This window comes from Oncorhynchus nerka, linkage group LG3 (genome assembly GCF_034236695.1).
Source record: "Oncorhynchus nerka isolate Pitt River linkage group LG3, Oner_Uvic_2.0, whole genome shotgun sequence".
NCBI lineage: Eukaryota > Metazoa > Chordata > Actinopteri > Salmoniformes > Salmonidae > Oncorhynchus > Oncorhynchus nerka.
This window is the reverse complement of record NC_088398.1, coordinates 27,774,460-27,796,064: the sequence shown is the minus strand read 5'-3', so window position 1 is coordinate 27,796,064 and position 21,605 is coordinate 27,774,460. Positions and strand designations below refer to the sequence as shown.

The window sequence follows — 21,605 nt, the reverse complement described above, 5'->3', positions numbered from 1 at the left end:
TAAAGTGGTGATCCTATCTGACCTAAGACAGGGAATTTTTTACTAGGATTAAAAGTCAGGAATTGTGAAAAACAGAGTTTAAATGTATTTGGCTAAGGTGTATGTAAACGTCCGACTTCAATTGTACATATGAGATATGTAAAACAGTATGTAAACATTATTAAAGTGACTAGTGTTCCATTATTAGTAAAGTGGCCAGCGATACCATGTCTATGTATATAGGGCAGCAACCTCTAAGGTGCAGGGTTGAGTAACCGGGTGGTAGCCGGCTAGTGACGGCTATTTAACAGTCTGACGGCCTTGATAGAAGATGGTTTTCAGTCTCTCGGACCCAGCTTTTATGCACCTGAACGGATGATAGTGGGGTCAACAGGTCGTGGCTCAGGTAGTTGATGTCGTTGATGATCTTTTAGGCCTTCCTGTGACATCGGATGCTGTAGGTGTCCTGGAGGGCAGGCAGTATGCCCCCGGTGATGCATTGGGCAGACCGTACCACCCTCTGGAGAACCCTGCAGTTGCGGGCGGTGTAGTTGCCGTACCAGGCGGTGATACAGCCCGACAAGATGCTTTCAATTGTGCATCTGTAAAAGTTTGTGAGGGTCTTAAGGGTCAAGCCAAATTTCTTCAGCCTCATGAGGTTTAAGAGGCGCTGTTGCGCCTAGGGCTGTGGCGGTTATGAAATTTCATCAGCCGGTGATTGTCAAACACTAACTGTCGGTCTAAAGGTTATTGACTGTTAATTAACAATTAGCATCTCCTGGCTTTCACACATAGCCAACAAGCCATTTTAAAAAGTCTAATAAATCCATGTAATATAGCCTACACCTTCACAATAAATCCATTTTTTTATTTTATTTTAGACAGGTCTAAAGAAGCATGATATGTAGTCTATTTCCGAAGAACAGAATAGCATACTCAGAGTTGACCGTATGTTAGGTTCTGATGTGGCTATGCCATATGGCTGTGGGCTTCACTAGTCATTCTGCAGACAAGATTTGTTTATAATTCTGTGGCGTTATTTTATAATATGAAGAATAAAGCTGAATAAAATATACAGGCCCAGTCGAGAGTTTGGACACATCTAACCACTTTTATTTATTTTTTGAGTTTTCTAAATGATATAATAAACACATATGAAATCATGTAGTAACCAAAAAAAGTGTTAAAACAAGTATAAAGTAAATAGCCACCCTTTGCCTTGATGACAGCTTTGCACACACTTGGCATTCTCACAAGGAGCTTCACCTGGAACACATTTCCAACAGTCTTGAAGGAGTTCCCACATATATCAAGCTCTTGTTGGCTACTTTTCCTTCACTCTGCGGTCCAACTCATCCCTAACCATCTCAATTGGGTTGAGGTCGGGTGATTGCGGAGGCCAGGTCATCTGATGCAGCACTCCATCACCTTCCTTCTTGGTCAAATAGCCCTTATACAGCCTGGAGGTGTGTTGGGTCATTGTTCAATGATAGTCCCACTAAGCGCAAACCAGATGGGATGGCGTATCGCTGCAGAATGCTGTGGTAGCCATGCTGGCTAAGTGTGGCTTGAATTCTAAATAAATCACAGACAGTGTCACCAGCAAAGCACCCCCCCACCACCTCCTCAATGCTTCACAGTGGGAACCACACATGCAGAGAACATCCGTTCACCTACTCTTCGACACACAAAGACACGGCGGTTGGAACCAAAGATCGCAAATTTGGACTCATCTGACCAAAGGACAGATGTCCATTGCTCATGTTTCTTGGCTTCAAAAGGTTCTACAGCTGCACCACCGAGAGCATCCTGACCGGTTGCATCACCGCCTGGTATGGCAACTGCTCGGCCTCCGACCGTAAAGCGTTACAGAGGGTAGTGCGTACCGCCCAGTCCATCACTGGGGCCAAGCTTCCTGCCATCCAGGACCTATAAACTAGGCGGTGTCAGAGGAAGGCCCAAAAAATTGTCAAAGACTTCAGTCACCCAAGTCATAGACTGTTCTTTCTGCTACTGCATGGCAAGCAGTACTGGAGCGCCAAGTCTAGGTCCAAAAGGCTCCTTAACAGCTTCTACCCCCAAGCCATTACTGCTGAAAAATGTATCAAATGGCCACCTGGACTATTTACATTGACACTTCCTCCCACCCTTTGTTTTTACACTGCTGCTACTCGCTGTTTATCATCTATGCATAGTCACTTTACCCCTACGTACGTGTACAAATGACCTTGACTAACATGTACCCCCGCACATTGACTCGATACCGGTACCCCCAGCATATAGCCTCGTTTATACTGTAAGTAAGCATTTCACGGTAAGGACTGCACCCGTTGTATTCGGCAGATGTGACAAATAACATTTGATTTGATCCTTGCTTCCGGGCCTGAGCTACAGGCAGTTAGATTAGGGTATGTCATTTTAGGCGTGGGAACAACATCCCCTATACACTTCCTGTTGAACTCAGTCACCGTGTTCGCGTGCACGTCAATGTTATTCTCAGAGGCTACTCGGAACATATCCCAGTCCGCAAGAATTTAGAGAAAAGGGTGTCATCTGGGCTGTGGCGTCCATCAATAATGGACTGGCCTCCTCAGAGAGAAAGCATGTAGGGACGCTCAGGATTTTAAACATTTTTATTTTACCTAGGCAACTAGGCAGTTAAGAACAGGGGCAGAACGTCAGATTTGTACCATGTCAGCTCGGGGATTTGAACTTGCAACCTTTCGGTTGGTTACTAGTCCAACGCTCTAACCACTAGGCTACCCTGCCGCCCCACTCAATGGCTGGTATCGGAGACTGACAAGCAAGGTTTTGTTTGGCTGTGAATTTCGCACAAGGTCACCTTTCATCTCAGCTCAACCACAAACATGCACAAACACTTGAGAGGTGCTCGGGCTTTAGAGCTTTTTTGCCGCGTCTCGAGTGTGATATTCTTGCGGGGGGGAGGGTTGTGCGTGTTTTGTGTCTCTGTCTGTCCGTGGCTCACCGTAGCCGTGCGACCTCTTCATGTGCAGCTTCATGTTGCTCTTCTGTGTGAAGCTGATGCTGCAGATCTCACACTTGTAGGGCTTCTCCCCTGTGTGTTTGACCGTGTGTACCTGCAGGGCACTCTTCTGGTTGAAGGCCTTGTCACACTGGGAACACTTAAAGGGACGCTCACCTGAAAAACAGAGAGACACCTTCTCAAGACTTTCAGTACAAAGTTTACTCGCACATGGTGGTGAACTTCGCCGGATGAATACAAAACACACATTCTAATTCAATCTCGTGTGCAGTGAAGGCAATAAAAAAGGTGTCTCGCACGAAAATAAGTTTGAAATATGGAACAGAAGTACTTCTAAAAAGTGAATGCACGTACAGTAATTGATGCGTTGCACTATATTACTGCAAGCGGTAGCAATTTACATCCATTTTAATAACATTTTTATAAAAAATGAAAAGGTCTTGTCAGCTTACATTATCGGCTGAAAGATGTGAACCGCCGGCAAAGTGTAAATCCGTAGCCTACTGTGCATAATCTTGGAACATAATGACCTGCCATAATCGCTACCATTACAGTCAAAAATACATGGACGTATTTAACTGAAATTGAGCAAAGACCTGTTATGTCTGTAACTAAGTCCATGGACATTATTTAAGTACCTCTTCCTCAATCTAAAACATTAAAACGGCACTGTGAGAAAACAGCCACACAATTTGTTGAAGACAATGGATCTGCCTCTCTTCTGATGTGGAGATGGAGATTAAAACACATTTCTAGTACGACGGTCCCCCCCGTTTGTTTAAAGAAGTGCTAAGAGCGACGGTTGTGATTGTGATGCTTTTCGCTTGCTGACGTGACTGACGTGACTGACGTGACTGACGTGACTGACGTGACTGACGTGACTGACGTGACTAGCAAGCTAGGCTATGTCATTTCATATCGTGTGTACGAGCTCTCTTACAGTCTCTCCTGCTGGGGATGATAAGAGGTAAGACAGGACCCCCCCTGCCGATTCAGCTGCCACAGTGGGCTCTTCAACACACAACATTACAGTTATCTCACCCCGGCCTGCCACTGACACAGCCATTGAGTGGGTGGCCATAAGTAGTAGGCAGTAGGTACCAACGAGTCAAAACGTTCCAGTCGCACTTCACCTTAATTACTTACCTCTCCAGAACAAAAAAGGTCCCAATTCAAGAGAAGCAAATGCACATCCCTACTTTGTTGTGTCGGAGTTGTGTTAAATTCATCTTAGGAGAGTCCATGATTTGCTTTGAAGAAGATCATTTGGTCATTTTGCCATTGAGTCATATACATGAAAATGTTTTCCCTAAGGTCTTTGAAGGTGTCCCAAATGCCTGATGAAATGCCACTCTAGTCGAGGACTAGGATAGCATCTTCATTCCTATGGTACATTTTTACTTTTGCGCCTTCAAGGCTGGGATGTACAATAGACCTAAACAGAATAGTAGTCAGGGATTTATTCGAGTTAACGTTGTGCGTGCGTGTGTGGGATTACCTGTGTGTGTGCGGTTGTGTCTCTCTAGTTGGCTGGGCTTGGCGAAGGCTTTGTCACAGGAGGAGCATTTGAAGAACTTGGGCCTTTGGGAGCCCAGTGAGGGTCCTCGCTGGTGGACACGCTCGTGCTCCTGTAGGAGAAAGAGGTCAAAGGTCCAGGGACACAGAACAAAGAAAACAGCAAATATCTTCTTTTTCTTTTCTTTTTTTAATCTGCAATTTGCACGAGAACTGGCCCGCCCAACTGCGCCAGCGTACACTTAAAACCGTGAAAAAAAAACTGGGAACATTGGAAACCCAAAAGTCTAAAGTGGACCCCCCAAAAATTTTTTTTTATAAATTCTAATGCAGAACCATCCAGAAACCCCAAAGTCTACTAACAAACCATCAATGAAGCTCAAAGTCCAATGACAACCCATCAAGAAACTCCAGTCTAATAACGAATCCTCAAGAGACTCCTAAGTCTAATGAAGAAGACTGAAGAAAACTCCCGTATTGTCATGAACAAAGAAACAAGAAGGCCAGTCTCGTCACAGGGTAGTGTGATGAATGAGAGTTGCTTTTAAAGATCAAGAAAAATCAGAAACTGAAAGTTTGTAAAATAACTTCCTCTGCATGTCCCCAGAGTCATAGAAAAGTCTGAGCAAGCAAACCAACTACACAGACAAACATGTGTGAGGATTGTGTGTGCGCGTGTGTGAATGTGTGCGTGTGAACATGCGCCCAAACTTTCGGGCCAAATGTTGTCCAGGGTGAAGTTTGGCCTGCGGGCCCCACTTTGAGCAGCCCTAGTATTGACCTTTAAATAAACGCTACTCAACTCCTAAACATTATTGATAAAAGTACTGGTATTTCCCTCTTAACTATTGATGAAACTGTTGCCGTTTGTCTCTCCCCATCGCTAAATGACATCATAAAGTTAATGAACCCAGCAACAGTTTGTAAAGTGGAGAAATAAAACAAAACATGAATTAAACATTCTCTAATCTCAGACACCCAGAACTAAAATCTGTTTGCGTAATTGCATTCAGATGCTTGATAAGCTTAATGTACTAACAAAGTATCCACTCCTCTAAATGGAAAATCAGCCAGTTTCCGGGAAGTCTATGCGCCAAATGTCCCCTCCGGGGTTACATGGGGCTACCGATTAGCACGGAACAGGCTTTGATACGGTTCCAGCCGTGCTCCCCCTTTCCAAAGGAGCGTTTAATTCCGTAAATGAGATGAGGAAAGCTTTTGGGATCAGGATGAGCAAGGAATGAGGGGGGCGTCACTGAGCCAGAGATCTTAACACACACAAACTCTCTCTGAATGAAACGCACATCTAATGTGCTCTCTCTCTCTCTTGTTCATACACATGGACACAGACACACCATCAGGGGATCACACGTGTCATATCAGGTAAAGACGGTCATACGCTCGCACACACACACAGTACACAGCCAAGGACAGAGGAGGACATTGAGGAGTTGCAGAACAGCGTGGCTCCCAGGCTGGATGAGAGCAGCTTGCTTCTGCTTATAACCCTAGAAATTAGGTCAAGCTCCTGCCTCTCCTCAATGCTGAGAGCTTCCCACTGTTTACGTGCTGGGATGGAGATATTAAATGGAGAGCCTCTCTTCCTTGGGCAGCCGTATCCTCGTGAGTAGCATTGTCAGAGGAGAAAAAGTTTGCACTCGAGAAAATTACCATCAGCCTGAAATTGGACTTCAGCTGTTAACTTTTACCTCTCGCTCCTCCCGGGGCTATTATTACCCTGTCAGGAGGCAGTAGGCATTTGGGACACAGAGAGAGGGAAGAGTGACAGTTGATTTATAGTTGTTACGAGACCCCGTCAGAAACTGAAGCAGCAGAAGAAAGGCGTTAGCCATTGTGCTCAAGTCCTCTAAGGCGATTGTGTTTAAAGTCCCCTGAATGCAGAGAAACCCTCGGCCGTTTGACTCCTGTAACCCACTCTTAGCCCCATCCCACCGCCCAAAATACACTCAAGAGTACTCAGAGCTGGTCCCACAGGAAACGATTATCCAGAGTTGAAATCTGCTCTGAGGGCAAGACAGAGCAACTACTATCAGGGAATGGAAGGAATACATACAACATACAAACATGCTGTAGTGTGTGTGTGTCTGCCCAGACCTACTGTGTGTTTTTTTGCCACACACTCTGCATACTTGACAGTGTTCCATGCTATAGTCCAGTCTCCAGTGTGTGTGTGGGCGACTGTGTGTCTGTCCGTGCTTACCTTTAAGTGAGTAGCTCTTTTGAAGGCCTTGCCACACACTCTGCAGACGTGGCACCGGTCCTTGCCGTGGGCCTGCCTGCAGTGGCGTCGCAGCGTGTTGGCGCTCTGACACACCTGATTGCAGTAGAAACACTGGTTCTGCTTCTGGTTCTCCCCCTGGTCCTCCTTCTCCACCAACTGGCCCTCCTCTGACAGCTGGTTTCAACACAACACACACGTTACACGCATGTTATCCTACCCACCGCCTGGTCCTTCTTAGATATCTGTTAACAACACAACACACGTACAGGTACACGCATACACTGACTGACCCTGTAAATATTGTCGGGCTGTTCCTCAGTGGCCTGGGGGTGGTGACTGACCAGTATGACCTGCTGGGTGGAGCCGGCCTGTTGTCCTGAGAGATCCTGGTCACTGAGCATAGTTTGGTACTGCTGACTCTATGGAGAGAAGATACTCACTGTTACTGTGTGTGTGTGTATACCTTCTACTATACTTGTGAGTACCAGAAGTCCTCACAAGAATAGTAAACAAACTTAAATTCTGAGAAGTGGTCTTCAATTTAAAAAGTATATTTTAGGCTTAGATTTAGGGTAAGAATTAAGGTTAGTGGTTAGGTTTAGATTTAGGGTTAGAATTAAGGTTAGTGGTTAGGTTTAGATTTAGGGTTAGAATTAAGATTCCAAGATGGCGTAGCAGTCAGACGTCTTTGTCTTTGTCCTGTCGTGTCCCTTGTATATATCTTTTTATATATTTTTCTTCGCAGATCTTTAAAAAATATTTTCCTAAACCTCAACTTCTAAATACTCTCCTGCAACCCGCCTCACCCAATGTGGCGTGGATCTGCTTTTTTCTAAAGTATTTATATTTACTTCGGATCTGGAATCCCTCAACTGAAGCTAGCCAGCGATCAGTCAACAAACCACTGCTAGCTGTCATCAGCTAACCTTTAGTTCGGAAAGCTCTCGCCAGTTGGTACAACGTGACTCAAACCAGAGCATAACGGACATATGTTTCTCTCCATATCCCCGGATTACTACCGCAAACTCTGAACCTTTTCATCTGGATCCTCGCAACTAGCTAACCGCAATCCCGGGTGACTACTCCTGGCTAGCGTTTCCATCCCGGAGCAATCACAAATTAGCCTGATACTAGCCCGGCTAGGGCTCCTGGGCTACCACTGAAGCCCACTCCTGGACTACAATATCCGGACCCCTTCTACTGCCGGTACGGTGCACAGAACCCCGCAGATCCTCTACAACTGGAATACCGACATAATCTGCCCGAGGATTCCAACAGGCCCCTCAGGCGCAACGTCCGCTGAAGGCACATTCTGCTAACCGCAGCCTGCTAGCTATCTAGAGCTACTTGGAATCCTACTAAGCCATGACTGGTCTATCGACATTACTGCACGAGGAGGCAAAAACAGACTTACCTCCATCGCGATGCTCCTAACTTGTTAGCCCCGGTCTGCTAACTGTTAGCTAGCTACCCCGGTCTGCTAACTGCTAGCTTGCTAGCCAAAGTCTGCTAACTGCTTGCCTGCTAACCCCGGTCTTCTAACTGCTAGCTTGTTAGCCCCAGCCTACTAACTGCTAGCTTGTTTGGCACGGCATGCTAACTGTCTGAATCGCTGTGTCCCCAGCCAGCCCAACCACTCACTGGACCCATATGATCACTTGGCTACGCATGCCTCTCTCTCTAATATCAATATGCCTCGTCCATTACTGTCCTGGTTAGTGATTACTGTCTTATTTCACTGTAGAGCCTCTAGCCCTGCTCAATATGCCTTAACCAACCATGTTGTTCCACCTCCTACATATGCGATGACATCACCTGGTTTAAACGTCTCTAGAGACGTCATTCCTCAATGCCTAGGTTTACCTCCAATGTACTCACATCCTACCTTACCTTTGTCTGTACACTATGCCTTGAATCTATGCTATCGTGCCCAGAAACCTGCTCCTTTTACTCTCTGTTCCGAACATACTAAACGGCCAGTTCCTATAGCCTTTAGTCGTACCCTTATCCTACTTCTTTTCTGTTCCTCTGGTGATGTAGAGGTTAATCCAGGTCCTGCAGTGCCTAGCTCCACTCCCACTCCCCAGGTACTCTCAATTGTTGACTTCTGTAACCGTAAAAGCCTTGGTTTCATAAATGTTAACATTAGAATTCTCCTCCCTAAGTTTGTTTTACTCACTGCTTTAGCACACTCTGCCAACCCGGATGTCTTAGCCGTGTCTGAATCCTGGCTTAGGAAAACCACCAAAAACCCTGAAATCGCCATCGCTAACTATAACATTTTCCGCCAAGATAGAACTGCCAAAGGGGGCGGTGTTGCAATCTCCTGCAGAGTTCTGTCTTACTATGCAGGTTTGTACCCAAACAATTCGAGCTTCTACTTCTAAAAATGAACCTTTACAGAAACAAGTCTCTCACCGTTGCCGCTTGCTATAGACCACCCTCTGCCCCTAGCCGTGCCCTCGACACCCTATGTGAATTGATTGCCCCCCATCTATCTTCTGAGCTCGTGCTACTAGGTGACCTAAACTGGGATATGCTTAACACCACGGCCATCCTACAAGCTAAGATTGATGCCCTCAATCTCACACAAATTATTACTGAACCTACCAGGTACAACCCCAAATCCGTAAACGGGCACCCTCATAGATATCATCCTAACTAACTCGCCCTCCAAATACACCTCTGCTGTTTTCATTCAAGTTCTCAGCGATCACTGCCTCATTGCCTGCATCTGTAATATATCTGCGATCACACGACCACCCCTCATCATTGTCAAACGCTCCCTAAAACATTTCTGCGAGCAGGCCTTTCTAATCTACCTGGCCGGGGTATCCTGGAATGACATTGACCTGATCCCGTCAGTAGAAGATGCCTGGTTATTCTTTAAAAGTGCCTTCCTCATCATATTAAATAAATAAGCATGCTCCGTTCAAAAAATGTAGAACTAGGAATAGATATAGTCTTTGGTTCACTGCAGACCTGTCTGCCCTTGACCAGCACAAAAACATCCTGTGGCGTTCTGCATTAGCATCGAATAGCCCCCGTGATATGCAGCTTTTCATATACACAAACAGTTAGGAAAGCCAAGGCTAGCTTTTTCAAACAGAAATTTGCATCCTGTAGTATAAACTACAGGCTAGGACACTGCACTGAGGCTAGGAAACACTGTTACCACCGATAAATCCACTATAATTGAGAATTTCAATAAGCATTTCTCTATGGCTGGCCATGCTTTCCACCTGGCTACCCCTACCCCGGTCAACTGCCCGGCACCCTCCACAGCAACCCGCCAAAGCCCCCACCATTTCTCCTTCACCCAAATCCCGATAGCTGATGTTCTGAAAGAGCTGCAAAATCTAGACCCTTACAAATCACCCGGGCTAGACAATCTGGACCCTCTCTTTTCAAAATGATCTGCCAAAATTGTTGCAACCCCTATTACTAGCCTGTTAAACCTCTCTTTCGTATTCTCTGAGATTCCCAAATACTGGAAAGCTGCCGCGGTCATCCCCCTCTTCGAAGGGGGTGACACTCTAGACCCAAACTGCTACAGACCTATATCTATCCTTCCCTATCTTTCTAAGGTCTTCGAAAGCCAAGTTAACAAATAGATTACCGACCATTTCGAATCCCACCGTACCTTCTCCACTATGCAATCTGGTTTCAGAGCTGGTCATGGGTGCACCTCAGCCACGCTCAAGGTCCTAAACCATATCATAACCACCATCGATAAGAGACATTACTGGGCAGCCGTATTCATCAATCTGGCCAAGGTTTTCGACTCTGTCAATCACCACATTCTTATTGGCAGACTCGACAGCCTTGGTTTCTCAAATTATTGCCTCGCCTGGTTCACCAACTACTTCTCTGATAGAGTTCAGTATGTCAAATCGGAGGGCCTGTTGTCCGGACCTCTGGCAGTCTCTATGGGGATGCCACAGGGTTCAATTCTCGGGCAGACTCTCTTCTCTGTATACATCAATGATGTCGCTCTTGCAGCTGGTGATTCTCTGATCCACCTCTACGCAGACGACACCATTCTGTATACTTCTGCCCCTCTTTGGACACTGTGTTAACTAACCTCCAGACGAGCTTCAATGCCATACAATGCCATCCTTCCGTGGCCTCCAACTGCTCTTAAATGCAAGTAAAACTAAATGCATGCTATTCAATTGATCATTGCCCGCAGCTCCCCGCCCGTCCAGCATCACTACTCTGGACGGCTCCGACTTAGAATACGTGGATAACTTCAAATATCTAGGTGTCTGGTTAGACTTTAAACTCTCCTTCCAGACTCACATTAAGCATCTCGAATCCAAAATTAAATCTAGAATCGGCTTCCGATATTGCAACAAAGCATCCTTCACTCATGCTGTCAAACATACCCTCGTAAAACTGACCATCCTACCGATCCTCGACTTTATCTATAAAATAGCCTCCAACACTCAACAAATTGGATGCAGTCTATCACAGTGCCGTCCGTTTTGTCACCAAAACCCCATACACTACCCACCACTGCGACCTGTATGCTCTCGTTGGTTGGCCCTCGCTTCATACTTGTCGCCAAACCCACTGGCTACAGGTTATCTACAAGTCTCTGCTAGGTAAAGCCCTGCCTTATCTCAGCTCACTGGTCACCATAGCAGCACCCACTCATAGCACGCACTCCAGCAGGTATATTTCACTGGTCACCCCCAAAGCCAATTCCTACTTTGGCCGCCTTTCCTTCCAGTTCTCTGCTGCCAATGACTGGAACGAACTGCAAAAATCACTGAAGCTGGAGACTCATATCTCCCTCACTAGCTTTAAGCACCAGCTGTCAGAGCAGCTCACAGATCACTGCACCTGTACATAGCCCATCTGTAAACAGCCCATCTATCTACCTCATCCCCATACTGTATGTATTTATGTATCTTGCTCCTTTCCAGTATCTCTACCTGCACATTAATCTTCTGCACATCTACCATTCCAGTGTTTAATTGGTATATTGTAATTACTTTGCCACCATGGCCTATTTGTTGCCTTAACTCCCTTATCTTACTTCATTTGCACTCACTGTATATAGACTTGTTTGTTTTATTTTTTCTACTGTATTATTGACTGTATGTTTTGTTTATTCCAAGCATAACTCTGTGTTGTTGTATGTGTCGAATTGCTATGCTTCATCTTGGCCAGGTCGCAGTTGCAAATGAGAACTTGTTCTCAACTAGCCTACCTGGTTAAATAAAAAAGTGAAATAAATAAATAAATACAAATAAAAGGGTTAGAATTAAGGTTAGTGGTTAGATTTAGAATTATGGTTAGGTTTAGATTTAGGGTTAGAATTAAGGTTAGTGGTTAGGGAAATATGATTTTGAATGGGGAATCAATTGTTGGTCCCCAAAAAGTATAGTAAGACATATCTGTGTGTGGGTGGGTGTATGCACGCCCATGTGTGTATTTTTCAGAGTGGTTACCTGTGTATGTGCTGTTGTGTACCTGCATGATTGTGTGTGTGTTTCAGAGTGGTTACCTGTGCGTTGAAGTTGAGCGTGAATTGAGGTTGAGCGTCCAGCATACCCTGTGTGTCCTCCAGTGTGAGAGTCACGCTGCCGTCGCTGGCCATGCTCGATGACGACATCACCAGACTCTGGGAGCCAGCCGTCTGTGACAGGGAGGTGCTAGGCGGCAGGCTTGTGACTGACAGGAGAGACAGGAAGTAGGTGAGAATTAAGCTCGACAGAAATACTTGCAAGATTTTAATAAGCCATGCTGGTGTCATGCCATTGAAACTGAACTGGCAATGCATTTTCAAATGGGTAGAATGATGCACTGTGGCATATGGTAATCGGAAGGAGAGCAAGTCAGTGGAAATTGACGGAGTGGATTGGGCAGATGCCTGAAAACGCCACATGAACAGCAAATGCGTGAGAAAAAAAAACACATTTTATAAGAGGTCACCAGATAGTTGACTTGTTCTCTGCGAGCATCATTTAAAATTGAGATGTGACAGTGTGAAGGGAAAGTAGGCCTAGCAGCTTACCCACACTCACAAGGAATCTTGCCAACTATGTTCCGCAGCGTACAAATGTGAATGACCAAGAACCCCTAGGCCTAAATTGAGGAAGTTGAACGGTCATGGTCAAAACTTGTTGATACAACAATAGCTAAGATGTGGAGAAGTCTGTCCAGAATCTTAACAACACTATCAAGAATGCAGGTCCTACAGGCCCTAGTTTTGTCGCACCTTGACTACTGTTCAGTCGTGTTGTCAGGTGCCACAAAGAGGGACCTCGGAAAATTACAAAAAAAAAAAAATGTTTTATCCTTTATTTAACTAGGCAAGTCAGTTAAGAACAAATTCTTAGTTACAATGACGGCCTAGGAACAGTGGGTTAACTGCCTTGTTCAGGGGCAGAACGACAGATTGTCGTCACCTCAGAGATTCGATCTCGAAACCTTTTGGTTACTGGCCCATCACTCTAACCACTAGGCTATATGCCGCTCCAATTGGCTCAGAACAGGGCAGCACGGCTGGCCCTTAAAAGTACACAGAGAGCTAACATTAATGACATGAATGTCAATCTCTCACGGCTCAAAGTAGAGGCGAGATTGACTTCATCACTACTTATTTTCATAAGAAATGTTGACATGGTGAATGCACCAAGCTGTCTAAACTACTAGCACACAGCCCAGACACCCATACAGTGAGGGAAAAAGTATTTGATCCCCTGCTGATTTTGTACGTTTGCCCACTGACAAAGAAAGGATCGGTCTATAATTTTAATGGTAGGTTTATTTGAACTGTGAGAGACAGAATAACAACAACAAATAGTATTTTCCCTCACTGTACATACCCCACAAGACATGCTACCAGAGGTCTTCACAATCCTCAAGTCCAGAACAGAATATGTGAGGCACACAGTCCTACATAGAGCCATGGCTACATGGAACTCTATCCCACATCAGGTAACTGATGACAGCAGTAGAATCAGATTTTTTTTAAACAGACAAAAAAATACACCTTTATGGAACAGCGGGGACTGTGAAGAGACACAAACACACAGGAACAGACACGCGCACACAAACTCTACACACACGTACATTGTAATATTGTTGTATTATACGTTTTGATTTGTAGATACGCATGGGGATTAATAATGTTATATGATGTACTGTTTTTGTCTTTTGTTTTATGTGTGATGCAAGTGCCTTAATGTGTTTGGACGCCTGGAAGAATAGCCTCTGCCTTGGCATACAAATACACAATTCTCCATTCATCCAACCGAAGGCTTTACTATCGTCTCATTCTTTCATAACGTCTCTTGATTAGATGACTCACTGTTGTTAAATAAGAATACATTTGTAAAATGACCAAACTCCTCTCAATAATGCCTATTCATTGTTTGTCACAGAATATTGTCCACTTGAGTTGAGAAGAGAGTGATGACGATGGCTCAGAGAAGTTGATTTAACTGCACAAGTGATGAGCGTTGAGAGGTACTGCAATCAGCCTGCTAATTGACCCAGCTCTTCATCGCTCCCGCTGAACGAATCACTCAACACACTTTACATCACAGGCCCTTTACTGTGTGCTCCCAGTGGGCTGCACAATGGGTGAGTAGACGCAAACATACATACACACACACACACACAGCCGTGCTGCCGCCAATCCTTACCAGTCAGGCCCGCGTTGCTCTGAGGTAGGAGGTGGTCATTGCACATGGTGAGGGTGGCACCTGTGGTTTGGTGGGATGCCAGCCTGATCCCGCCAATCATCTCTCCGCCACCAGGGGCGCCGTGCTGCTGGAGGAGGTCTTGACCTTCAGAAAGAGAGAAAATACATTTCATCTCCAGCCCACAGTGACGTGATTCAATTATCTTCCTCCCGGCCCTTCTTGCTCTTTTTCTATGTCTGCAGTCTTCATCTCTCCGTTGTTTACATTCATGCAAAGTTTGGTAACAGAACGACGGCACAAGAAGCACAAACCAGCAATCTGCTATCAAACTTTGCATTGGCACTGTTCGTCAAGTAAATGTGTTTTTGTAATATTTTCTGTGGAAATTTTTAAGAGTCGTCCTTGTGCATAGAGTTGTATGTTTAACTTTGAAACATTGTTCTTTTGTTTGGCATTAAAAAAAAAGTAAAGTCTCAGCATCACTCGGCTACTGTGAAATTGCCCCTCCGTGATGATGCACTTTAATTGAAATTTTACGACTGAAATTGAATTCCGGGCAGAGTGGATGGATTACGTTTTGGGCATTGAAGGCTCTGTGTGTGTGTGTGTGTGTGTGTGTGTGTGTGTGTGTGTGTGTGTGTGTGTGTGAGAGAGAGTGTGTGTGTGTGTGTGTGTGTGTCTGTGTATCCAGTATGTCAATTGACATTTTTGTGGCATTGGGGTGCCGCAACGACATATTTATAAGAATAGGCGAAGAGAATTCTTTGTGAACTATTCATACATATTTTGAGTATCTCACGATTAAGTATCCTTGAAGCGCTGTCGACGCATCTGGACAGTATACCAATTATAGTCTCATGAAAATATGTGTTACTCTCAAGGGCAACTGTAGAAAACACAGTTCTTGATTTTCGGACCTTTTAATGAACTTGGTTTGTTGAATTAAGGTGAAGAGAAAAATAGATTGATTGTGCTCCTGTGAGCCAGCTTGTTTAGCTGCTACGTGTGTGTGGGCATGAGCGAGTGAGTGCCTGTGGTGAGTGTTTGTCTGTAGCTGTGTGTGTGTTTTCCCAAAGTGTGCACTTGTGTCAGATTTTAAGCTACAATACGTAACTTTTTGGACGACCCGACCAAATTCACATAGAAATGTGTGTTGTAGATCTGTCAATCTCATTGAAAGCAAGTCCTAAGAAGAGGTAGATGTGTTCTATGCTTCCCTTTCTTAAGGTTCGTTTTTGAGTCTTTTACTTTTGGTTTTGCACACAAGCTTCAAACAGCTGAAAATATTTTTCACAGCGGTTTAGATGATACTATGATTTGCTACACTATATATACTTGCTCCTTTTGTCACAAACTGAAATTAGGTGAACTATTCAAATTTTAAAGCAACCAGGAAATGGCAGAGAAATGTCTGCATAGTGCATATTTTAAAGTATATTGGATTGATTGAAAGCATTAGTAGGAGAGTTTCCTTCATTGATAAATCCATGACGGGGAGCGTGCAAGAGTACACTTTGGGAGAAGTATGGAGAACAGGGACAGATGATTTGTGTGTGTCTACCTGATATGGTGAGTGTGATCTCCTGGGGGTGGTTGCCTGCAGCAGTGTTGCCCCCAGCAGCAGCGTTGGCCTGGGCCTGAGCTAGAGCCTGGGTGAGGCTGGAGTTGTTGATGGTCAGAGTGATCTCCTGAGCCCCACTGGACACCAGGCCTGGACCACTCATCACATGACTCAGGTCCTGATGAGAGCCTAAAGGGGGGAGGGAGAGAAAACAGGGAGTTACAGAAGTCATCATGAACTAATTGACTCTCCTCACTTCTATCCTTCCTCCATTCCTTCCTCTATTTTTGTCTCTCCTATCCTCTCCCCTTTTCATCCCTCCTCTCCATATCCCTCCTTTACTCCCTCTATCTATTCTCTCCTCTCCTCTATCCCCCCATCCCTCCCATGCCTTAAGCTGACACCCTATGCCGTCAAAGTAGGTCCAGCTGGTGTGAAAGCATGGCTGTGGAACAAACTCATTGTGACAGTTTCCTCTCAGTGGGGCCACACATCACAGACACTCACATAAACAACAGAAAGCTGTGGGGCCCAAAAGAGAGGAAAGGATAGGAGTAGAAGAGACACGGTCAGCTGCATAAATTAGTTTTTAAAAAATACTTCAGTGAAACATCTACCCATTTTGAGTTTGGTGCAAGGAAGCAAAATGATTCGGTGTGTTCGAGGAAAATCCAGAATTTCATGAGTGATAATGTTATTATTCACAATACTCAAGAATTCTGTTTTTGAGTTGATGCATATAAAACATCAAATCCCGTTTACAATAACCCGAAAAAGCTTGTATCCCGGTTATGAGAAACCCGGATAAGCCTGGGATATGCTGATCGAAGACGGGGTAATGTGGCATGTAAAAATCTTATCCGGTTTACTGTTGTTTTTGCGGTCTGCGCAGGCGGAGTTTTGCTTATCATGGGTGTTGTGCGATGATGTTTTCACCTGATTGTCAAACAAAAATCACTTCAAAAAGTGGGCTACCTGTGCAGTTAAATCCACATTAACAATTCCATAATAATTTTGCCTACTATAATTAATTTACTGTAATAAAAAATGGTAGGCCATATTATAATTTACAACATTTGGTAGTCCATTTGTCAACTAAAGTTTGATACATCCCTCCTCTTCACTTCTGTCATAACTTGTTGCCCTAGAAGACTAAATAAAATAGGGCTCATCAGAATGTCTTACATTGATAGAATGAATGCATTAGTAATCAAGTAAACACCAGTAAAGTTGTCTGGTTCGTTTAGGGACCAGGGAGAAAATGCATTAACTCCAAAAAAACAGTCAGTTTGAGTGGTTTTGAGGAAATTAAAAGCTGAGAAAATTACCAAACACTTTCTGGAAAGACTTCTGTTCGTCTTGGTTGCATATTTTATGTGGTTGAAATACTGTCTGCTTGCATAACAGTGTCAAAGACAACACATTACACGCGCAGTCACATTTTCTCAAGAGATGCCGAAAGAAAGAAATCATATTTCTCCACTCTTGTTCCCGGGACAAAATGAACATTTGTTGTAAAATTTCACTGCAGGTGTTAAAGTTATATTACGTTACATGTGAAAGGTTATAGGCCAAAGTCAGCCTCCATATTTCAGTTACTAACCCATATGACCTTTAATGAGGAATATTCTGTAAATTCATGAATACAGGGATACTCATGAGCGGGATATGAGCGGATAAGACCTTAAGCGGGATATGAACTACTATCAGGAATACTGTGCGCATGTAAACGTGGTCAAAGGTAGTATCGGAACGCATATGAGAGGTACCATACACCCGTTTTGTCAAAGAAAATGTATGCAACTGTTGAAGGAACTGGTAAGTTGAGGAGAAAAGAAAGTTTTTAATCGAAAAGGCATCACAGTGTTTGCTTTGTACAGAAAATGCTCCATCTTCAAAACGTGACTGCTGACATGCACAATGTTTTGGGATCGTAGTAACAGTTGACTAATAAACATAATACAAGTGAACTATCCCTTCAATTCTCCTGAGTGATCATGTTAGTATAGGAACAGAAATGCAAAGTTCCGGGGAGAAGACGGGACCACCATGCACCTGTGTTGTCGTGCTCGCCAAAGCTGCCCATGGTGACGTGGCCAGGGCAGATGGCGGAGGGCTGCAGGGACAGGCTGGTGAGCGGGTGCAGGACCACATTGGAGCCGGGCGCCGAGGGGTCTCCCGTGGCCATGAGGTGGGAACCAGGGTGGCTGGTCAGGCCTCCGTCTCCTGTCAGGGCGTGGGAGAGGAGACCTCCCTGCTGGAGGATGGCTGGGTCAATCTGGAGGGGATGGGAGAATCCCAATGAGTCAACACAGGACACGGGTGGGGGGAGGGGTAGAGAGAGAGGGAGGTGAAAAGAGAGAGGGAGAGCGATAGGGGAGCAGAGGAGAGTAGGACAGATGATGAAAACGAGGGAACCAAGGGAGGAGAGGTGGAGCAAAGGAGAGAGAGTAAAGAGAGAGGGCGAGAAGTAGGTGACACTGGCGGGGACACCCCCCCGCATTACCTGCAGTGTGATGTTGTTGATGTTGCTGGTGTCGATGCCAGAGATCTGGACGTTGGGACACACTAGGTTGGCAGAGGTGAGCTGGAGGTGGATGCCCTCCAGAGTAGCCAGACCCTCCGACAGAGACACTGTCAGGTCACCACCCGCTACAATACAATCACAAACCACACGATTAGATCAGAAGACATATATTGTCCCAAGCTTAGATAACTGGATTTTTATTTGAAGTTTCACATCAGTAAGGCACAAAATGTCATCAAGTTTATATACAACACAGAACGGGCTGTTATAAAAAGAAGACTCCCATTCTGTGATATTTACAGCCATTTTCTATCACTTAAATGAATCACAAACACCCATATATTCTGGAAAAATGTCACTTATAAATGCATTATGTGCCCAGTTCAAGGGTCTAGCCTCTAAACCCACCATAAAACAACATTTAAGGTGTGGGACTTTGAAAAATAACGTCAATAACTTAATTTAATGCAGATTCACGTCCGATTTTTCTGTGTTTGCTCGATGTGCCTTCTGTCTGCTCGGACAGATAAGAGAAGAGTGGCTCGGAGTGAGTTATCATCCAATGGGGGGATCTTAGAGGGAACTAGGGGGCGTTACAAGCGGAGCTGTGTGCCAGCAATGAGCACGGTGCGTGGAAGCCATTTCGAAGCGCTACTACGTAGATTTTCAAACAGCACTGAGGGAAATTCATTTCCAGGCTGCTTTTTTTGGATGGCTTCCTCCTCACCGCCAGTTTGAACAAACGACAGATGAGGTGAAGTGAGCCAGAGTTCAGTCAAAAGATTTCAACTCTTAAGTGTTGATGCGTTTCAGACTCCACAAATGTTGTTTCAGATTCCTTATTCCATCCCAGTCTGTAGAACTAATTAACAGATACATCATACTATAGTTGTAGCCTAGAATGTCTTAATGAATTGGATGGAACAAATACTTATTTTCCGAAAGTCTACATAAGATGGAAACTTGTCTTTGACATGGAGGCTCACACGAGGCAAACTACAGGAAAAATGCTTTTCAATATTTGCAGAACATCGGTCTTGCTTTTGAACCAGGCGTGAAAGACGATGCCTGGCTACCCAGACTCCTTGCTCCAGCCAAATGCCCACGGACGTTAGTTACTTCTCCACAATGACCGGAGTGCCTCCTCAACCCCTCACCGAATTCAAACACATTTGGTGCCGACTTATTGGTCCAGAAACCGAACACAAGTGGGTAAAGCGGCAGTTTGGACGTTTGTACTCTGATTGGTTAGAGACGATCCAATCGCTGATGACTTTGTTTCGTACAAAACCCCTCGTGCCCCTCTTCACCTCAAACAATTTCAGTCTCAGACTAAAGTATGTAGTGAATGACAGAGCAGTGGAAGAATTTAGTGAAAGACAAGCATGTCCTTCTTTACTACCAAGTATTCTGATTTTAAAAAATGAATATGAATACTTTTCATATTTTACTGGACTAAACTATTTGACCTCACTCTCAATTCGCTGAAATCCCCGAATATGACAACAGTGACAATTCTGCCTGGAAATGAGACAGAGCAGGCAAAACAGTTGAAATGACGCTGTTACAACCAGAAACGGGTTGAAATGACGACAGTATGATGCAATTTCGATGTAATGTCCCACAAGGGATGCAATATCCAGCTCTCATCCTCCGTCTCCCAGTGTATCTATGCATCTATGCATCTACAGCCAAACACACCTAGTGCAGAATAGGCAGGTTGTGGTATACAGTGATGTAGCACCCCTTAGAACGCATCTCCTCAGGCCTAGTGATGACACTAGCCCAGTAGCTGTAAACACCATTCATCAGCTCTTCCTGGGTGGCTACTGAGAACAGACTGTACTTAAGACTCAGGATTCTCCTCTCCGTCTCAAACTATGGTTTGAATGTAGACTCGGCTAGGGTTGACTGTTCAGGTGAAATATGGTTGCTGTCCTGAGCAGCACTTGGGTGCATGCTTCATGTCAATAGTGGAAGGGGTGAGCTAGGCTTGCATAGGGTAATAAGTATTGGCAATAAGAATGAAACAATGATGTGCTTGTGGCAATGGACAGTTGTGGGAATGTGAGGGTGTGCCAGGGTTGGGGTGAATTCCACGTAAACTCAAGTCAGGAATTGAATTACATGTGTACATTTTTATATGCAACTCAATATATTAATTGAATTGGAATTGAGCCCCAACCCTGATGTGAGTGAGTCCTTACCTGACATGGAGGTAGGCAGAATTGCCTGGCCCACCAGGCCTTGCTGCAGCAGGTTCTGATCAAACTGTCCTGCGAGGACCTGGTTGGCTGGGAGGTAGATGTTATGGTCTGTGGTGGTAGCCTGGAGCAGACCCACAGGGTGCAGGTTCTCTGGGTTACCCGGGTGCTGCTGCTGCTTCTGGTTACTTCTGGACGATGCCGCTCGCTTGGCCTTCCGACCCTCTGAGCTGGGCCGGTAGTGACACTGGATGTGGGTCTTGCGGTGGCCTGAGGTGCGGAAGCGGAGCTCGCAGAAGGGGCATTTGAAGGGCTTGGAGCCCGTGTGGAGGCGCATGTGGACTTTCAGACTCCCTTTGGTGGAAAAGGACGTGTTGCACATGTGACAGCTGAACAGCTTCTGACCTGCAGGGGAGAGAACAGAATGATAGCATTGTTATCATGATAGCATAGTATGTAGCCCTACAGTGTACCACTGATTCTCATTATTTGCATTGCTTGCTGTTTGGGGTTTTAGGCTGGGTTTCTGTACAGCACTTTGAGATATCAGCTGATGTACGAAGGGCTATATAAATAAATTTGATTTGATTTGGTAGGTTTTGCAATAATGCGGCTGAGGTCTGGGATCGGGTGATGGCCGCCAAGGTTTTATTGTGACCCTAGATTGACGTGAATCAATATAAAGAAAAAATGATTCTCAAACAACTTGAAACTGAGTGTTTGAATGTGATTGTTCCATTGGCGACTGTATCGCACCTCCGTTCTGACAAGACGCCTTTTCCTCAATTTCGCCCCCCTAGAGTACCAATAAAACAAGTCACTTTTCTGATTACTGCCGTTCCAAAAGTTAATTCAGACGTCACTAAAGAGGCTACTAACCCACAGCTCTTCAACAGTAACTTGGGAGTATGA

At 44.9% G+C, this 21,605-nt stretch overlaps 1 protein-coding gene across 1 annotated transcript in view; it reads right to left on the bottom strand.

Moving 5' to 3' along the window:
• Window positions 1–21,605, bottom strand: part of LOC115114267 (zinc finger protein 236-like) — an 86,748-nt gene that overhangs the window by 4,984 nt on the left and 60,159 nt on the right. Inside the window, exons 22-31 of the mRNA XM_065010894.1 lie at window positions 20,697–21,098; window positions 18,469–18,614; window positions 18,018–18,240; window positions 15,963–16,151; window positions 14,402–14,545; window positions 12,256–12,422; window positions 7,031–7,159; window positions 6,720–6,914; window positions 4,482–4,611; window positions 2,966–3,139 (exon numbers count right to left, since the gene is read on the bottom strand). Coding sequence (XP_064866966.1) covers window positions 2,966–3,139; window positions 4,482–4,611; window positions 6,720–6,914; window positions 7,031–7,159; window positions 12,256–12,422; window positions 14,402–14,545; window positions 15,963–16,151; window positions 18,018–18,240; window positions 18,469–18,614; window positions 20,697–21,098 — 1,899 coding nt within the window. The remainder of the gene's footprint in view (window positions 1–2,965; window positions 3,140–4,481; window positions 4,612–6,719; window positions 6,915–7,030; window positions 7,160–12,255; window positions 12,423–14,401; window positions 14,546–15,962; window positions 16,152–18,017; window positions 18,241–18,468; window positions 18,615–20,696; window positions 21,099–21,605) is intronic.